At 27.5% G+C, this 5,723-nt stretch overlaps 1 protein-coding gene across 4 annotated transcripts in view; it reads right to left on the reverse strand.

Moving 5' to 3' along the window:
* The window catches only part of LOC126899739 (dihydropyrimidine dehydrogenase [NADP(+)]), a 15,837-nt gene that overhangs the window by 5,834 nt on the left and 4,280 nt on the right, over window positions 1-5,723 (reverse strand). For 3 of the 4 annotated variants that reach the window (XM_050674885.1, XM_050674887.1, XM_050674886.1), the window contains exons 3-12: window positions 3,811-3,933; window positions 3,543-3,752; window positions 3,180-3,341; window positions 2,842-3,029; window positions 2,624-2,774; window positions 2,362-2,563; window positions 2,087-2,259; window positions 1,765-2,017; window positions 1,065-1,285; window positions 768-1,004 (exon numbers count right to left, since the gene is read on the reverse strand). In XM_050674885.1, coding sequence (XP_050530842.1) covers window positions 768-1,004; window positions 1,065-1,285; window positions 1,765-2,017; window positions 2,087-2,259; window positions 2,362-2,563; window positions 2,624-2,774; window positions 2,842-3,029; window positions 3,180-3,341; window positions 3,543-3,752; window positions 3,811-3,933 — 1,920 coding nt within the window. The remainder of the gene's footprint in view (window positions 1-767; window positions 1,005-1,064; window positions 1,286-1,764; window positions 2,018-2,086; window positions 2,260-2,361; window positions 2,564-2,623; window positions 2,775-2,841; window positions 3,030-3,179; window positions 3,342-3,542; window positions 3,753-3,810; window positions 3,934-5,723) is intronic. The other variant, XM_050674889.1, reaches the window with a different exon arrangement.

Genomic DNA, 5,723 nt, shown 5'->3' on the forward strand with positions numbered 1-5,723 from the left:
TTTTTTAAAATTAAACACTATCTAAAGATTTGCATCGAAGCGTTTTTTTTTGATAGTGATTTTAATCACTGTCAGATATCATTATACTTGATCCAACTATGCCACGTCACCACTGTGCCGCGACCCCCCTGTGCTGGGTTTTTTTTTAATGTTTCCATTCCAAAATAAAATTGTTCAAAAATAGACAAATGGGTTTTTGAAGGGTTTTTTATGGCCACATTATAAAAAAATATTTTATTCAATAAGAATTGTTTTACGTAATCATTTTATATCGTATATAATATATAATGGCTAATACAAAAAAATGTTATAAAATGATCAGCAAATTGTAAAAAATGTTTCCATTCTGCTAATCAAACACAGAGAGGATTTATTTGGTTATAATACCATAAATATAATAATTAGTGGTATTTTACGAATAATGGTTTATTATTATTATTTTTTTACTATAACTTTGAAATATTCAATGTTTATAATTTATCTTCTTCTACAATTCTTCTAAAAATGTATTATATTATTACCATTTTTTTCTTTAATCTCAATGTAACTATATTAAAAATTTATATTCTAAAACTATAATTTACAAATCGTTTAATCGATCAGATGTTTTTTTAAATAATTATTTAAAAATATTAGCCTATATATCAGGAGCATCATTTTCGAATTATACATTTGCGTACCTAAAATTCTGTGTTATCGTTTTGATTCTCAAGAGACAACCTATCTGGCATCAGCCTGCCAACATCACTCTGTATATATTATTTTACCTTTTCTAAACCAAATGTTTTTGTAACAGCGAATCCCCACCCTGCTTCGAAAGCTCTTCGTATCATTGCAGCACTAGTTGTAGGTGGTGCAGATGCCAAACCAAAAGGATTTTCAAATCGAAGTCCACACATTTCTACACTTATATCAACGTCATCAATGGCAGTTCTAAACCCGGGTAATGAACAACTAATATCTTCGGGATTGATTTTTATATTATTTTTAGTTGCATAAAGTTTCTATAATGAAAACATTAAGTATTACGAGTTTAGTAAAAATAAGGGATAATATATAAATACTTGAAGATATTGATGCATATAATAAGCAGCAGTTTTTCCATCGTTTGCCGATTCTACAGTCGTTTCAGATCGACCGGCTGCGTCACCACCACACCAAACTGGTGGTGCATCACTTTGATCAATATTATTAATTTTTTTAATACATCTTGTTGTCTCATCACAAGTTAGAATACATCCCGTCTGTGAATCAATTTGAACAATTGGCTGCAGAGCTTCAATCACTAAAAAGAAAAATGAATAAATAATACACTGATTTTATAATTGAATGCCTATTTAAAAATAATAGGCGCACCTAGAACACAATTTTTGAGTGTGCTAATTGTATTTTCTTTCTCACCTTTAAAAATACTTATTTTAATAACGTACATATTTTCATAAAAAAATATGTATGTAATAGGGGGTCTAAGCCCTTAGTTTCCCTTATGTTAAAAATCTTCAGTGTTTGATAAAAATAAATAATAAAGATAAAAACCCTATAAAACAATTTTTTATTTTTTATCCAGAAAATAATATACAGCAACAAATATATTGTCTGTAGAGTAAGAAGAATACAAAATCGTTAATGCAATATTTAATACTCAATTTAACCTTTATTATCATTTAAAACAGCTAGTAAATTAATAATTTTGTAGCAAAAACATATATATTTTAAAATTTATAAATTTGACATAAACTTCATAAACTTATTTTCATTACTTACAATCGTCCTTTTCTTTTCCGTCACCGGTTAACCGCGACCCGAAGGCAGATACAACAAAATCTGCCTTTAAAATACACTCTTGATCTGTTGTAATCCATTTATCATCATCTTGATCAGACCTATCCGTTCGTCGAAATCTGACACCACACACTTTTTTTAAAGTTTTACTTCCTAGTGTTTCTTTGCTGAATAATATTTCTACTGGTGATAAATTAGGTACAAATTCGCATTTTTCTGCTACAGCTAATTGCACCTATACAAAAACTAAGAATTAATATTCTTTTAAAAATATGCACAATTGTTACTCAAATATTTTACTAACTTCTTCGGGTACAGCTCTTACGTCACTAGTTCCCCTTCGGAATATCAACCAAACGCGACGAGCCCCACATCTCAAAGCAGCTGTTGCACAATCCATGGCCGTATCACCAGCGCCCAATACCAACACCCTTTTACCAATCATTTTTGGTAAAATAATATTAGTATCGTCACAATCTAAAATTCAATTCAAAGAATTTAATATAATTCAATTTTAAAAGATAATTTATAGGCATGAAAAAATTATTAAATTGGTAAATTTATCTAAGATAAAATTACCATTCCCATTATATTTACTGTTATCCTTATGTTCAAAACGTTTACTAAATGCTGTTACGATATTCAATAATGCCTTTGACGTATAGAAACCTTCTTTTGGTCCAATACCAACATGACTTCCTATAAAAGATTTAGGCACGTTCGCTACGGGCAGACCAATGCCCACAAAAATCACTTCAAAGCCAATCTCTTTAAGCATTTTCTAATATGAAAAACAATTTTTTTTTTTATGAGGACTAATATCTAATTAAATTATAATAACCTCTAGAGTTAAATCATTTTTAGAAAGTTTTCGATAGTATTCAATTTGTACTCTTGCTTTGCCACTGCTAGGTTCTTTTAATTTAAGTAGCTGATCTATTTCCCATTGTACGGCTTGGAATGGTAATCTATACTGTGGTATTTCAGTTGTACTAAATAAATAAATACAAAAAATAAGTAGCGGTTAAACAAAAAACTCGTTAAAAGTCGAAACTATACCTGAGACCTCCTGCATAAGCTCGGCTCTCGAATATTGTTATATTCGTGTAGCCTAAACGAGCCAAGTATGTAGCACACACAATACTGGCTGGTCCTGCACCTAATAAACCAATTTTCGCAAATTTTGAATCTTTGACAAGTTTAATATTATGATCCACAGTTGGAGGTACATCCATTTGACGAAAGGCCTGGATAAAAAATTGTATTTCACATATTATAAAAATGGTTTCAAAAACCTTTATTGTTAAAATACTATTTCTACAACTTTGTTTTTAATTATTTATTAAAAATAGAGTAATCGATAATATATAGCAAATAATTCAGCATTTTATGATTACCTCTACACAAAACTGTTGCAACCCTCCAATATTTATAGCACCTTCTTCAGTAGCCTCCAAATTGCATGATCCAGCACATAGCTCTCCAGTTGGACAAACCATACCACAAGATAACCCCACAGGATTATCCGACAGAATCATTTTAGCTGCGCCGTAAAAATTCTGCACGTAATAAATTTTAAAAGACTGTACNCACAAGATAACCCCACAGGATTATCCGACAGAATCATTTTAGCTGCGCCGTAAAAATTCTGCACGTAATAAATTTTAAAAGACAAANTAAAAATTCTGCACGTAATAAATTTTAAAAGACTGTACTTTAAATTACAATTTAAAGTTTACAAAACAAATACCTAAACTTACCTTATTAGATATACTAGTTATAAACGATTTAATGTCAATGCTAGTGGGACAAGATAGTTGACATGGCGCATGAGCACATTTCAAACATCTAGCTGCTTCTCTTAGTGCAGCCCTTTCACTTAAAGTTGTCGGTTTTACATCATCCCAGTTATTTAGGAGGCCATTTGATTTGCATCTGCTACCGCACTTTACTCCACTACAACCAGTGTCCTATAAAATCCACTTAAATATAAATAACCTAGCATAAAAATTTTTTTTAAATACTCACATCACAAAATGTAGAGTTACGTTTATAATGACGTCGGTCAGATTTAGTATAAACAGTAGGCTTCACTTTGGCTCCTATAGAATTTCCAGTATTTTTCACCTTAGGATTCAAACGTAAAAGTTCCTATATAAAAATGAATAATATATGATGAAAAAAATTGGAAATTTAGTAAATAATTGTAATTATTGTTATTATTCATATTAAAAATAATAATATAAATCAAATTGTTAAGTATTAATCATAAATAATTCATTCAATATGAACAATTATTAAATATTTGTACATTTCATAATACTTTACATTTGTTATTTATTTCATAGGCCTTTTTTTCATGACCACTATTTTTTTACACTGAATCGCTAATTAAGTAAACTCAAATGAGCAAAAAAAATGTCATGACTAAAGATCCAAACATCCTATATACTTTCGGAGCGGTTGCAATACTCTAACCCTCCCGTTTACGTTATTGCTTTTAATAATTAATAAGTCATTAAAAGTATGATTTTTTTCTTTTATTACTACTTCTTTTCAAATAAACTAACATGGTATTTGAAATTACAATAAATAACTTCACAAAACCTGATTCTACCTCGCATAAAAATGTTTCCCAAACGACTTCCACATGTCATTATACATATTTAAAAAATATATTGTTGATCAAGGACATTTGTTTTTTCATCGTGCTTTTCCTCCAACCACTACAAATTTTTTTAAAATAAACTATTATTTTTTAAATACCAATTAGTATGTACATTATGCTATCATTATTTATCAGCTTTTTATAAATTTTATAGTATTAAAAATATCAAAAAAATTAGTAATTTGAAATATAGCCGCCCTTAGCTTTAATTTAAATACGTCTTTGTGCGTGATTAACATTCTTTTTTAATAAATTATTTTGTTGGTTATCTACATATTACACTTATGAAATTAATTAATTTCATAAATATATAATAATAACGTTGTAATTATTAATACAATATAATTATTAAATATGTAAAACTATGAAAATAAAAACAATAGATATTGAAAAAACTTTTATTAGAAATAACTGAATTATCATAAGTAACTATCAGGAGACGTTCAAAGGCCGATGGCTTTTAATTTTGTCAATATTCATATTTACCCATGCAAATATTTGACAATTAAAATTAATTATACATTAATAAATGTATATTTGATAACTTCATTACGAATGTTGATGATTTAAAAATACACCAAAGTTATAGTTTTATTGAAAAAAAAACATAGGATTAAATACTTGCAATTCTTAAATTGAAGATACTTATAGCCTTTATAATTTAGTTCTATGTTTTAAATGGGTAAAGAAGATATTTTACAAATGTACCAAAATAATTATTTTTTAAATATACAAAATTAATAAAAAATATACGAACATATAAGAACATATCGACGATTTAAGATCAAAAAAGCGTATTACCCAATTTCTTATTTTTCAGTAGAGCAAAATTAAATTTTCATTTTCCATTTAAACCAATGAAATTTTTTAATTTAAAAAAAATGGGTGGAAACAATCCATACTTATGAAAACTTGTAAGAGATTACTAATGTCATATAATATCACCTCCAATACATAAATATATATGTATATTACATTAATATATTATATTATATTATATAATATATTATATTTTAATTAATATAATATATTAGATCCCGGGCATGTCACTTTTTTTAGTTTATTTTTTTATAATTTATTACTAAAATCGATAAAATTGAATGAATTATAAAATTTATTTTGTGTTTAGTACTCGAGTAATGATGAATATTACAGCTAGTCCTTGTATGTTGTGAATATGAAATATTTTTTTTATAGATTCTAGCAAAATAATTTATCTAAGTAGTATGGATACAATTCTCTCCTGTGTTGACGATTCAGATATAAAAAAATA

The sequence above is a fragment of the Daktulosphaira vitifoliae genome, unplaced genomic scaffold, assembly GCF_025091365.1.
Source record: "Daktulosphaira vitifoliae isolate Bord-2020 unplaced genomic scaffold, ASM2509136v1 Scaffold_2, whole genome shotgun sequence".
In the NCBI taxonomy this organism is placed as follows: Eukaryota; Metazoa; Arthropoda; class Insecta; order Hemiptera; family Phylloxeridae; genus Daktulosphaira; species Daktulosphaira vitifoliae.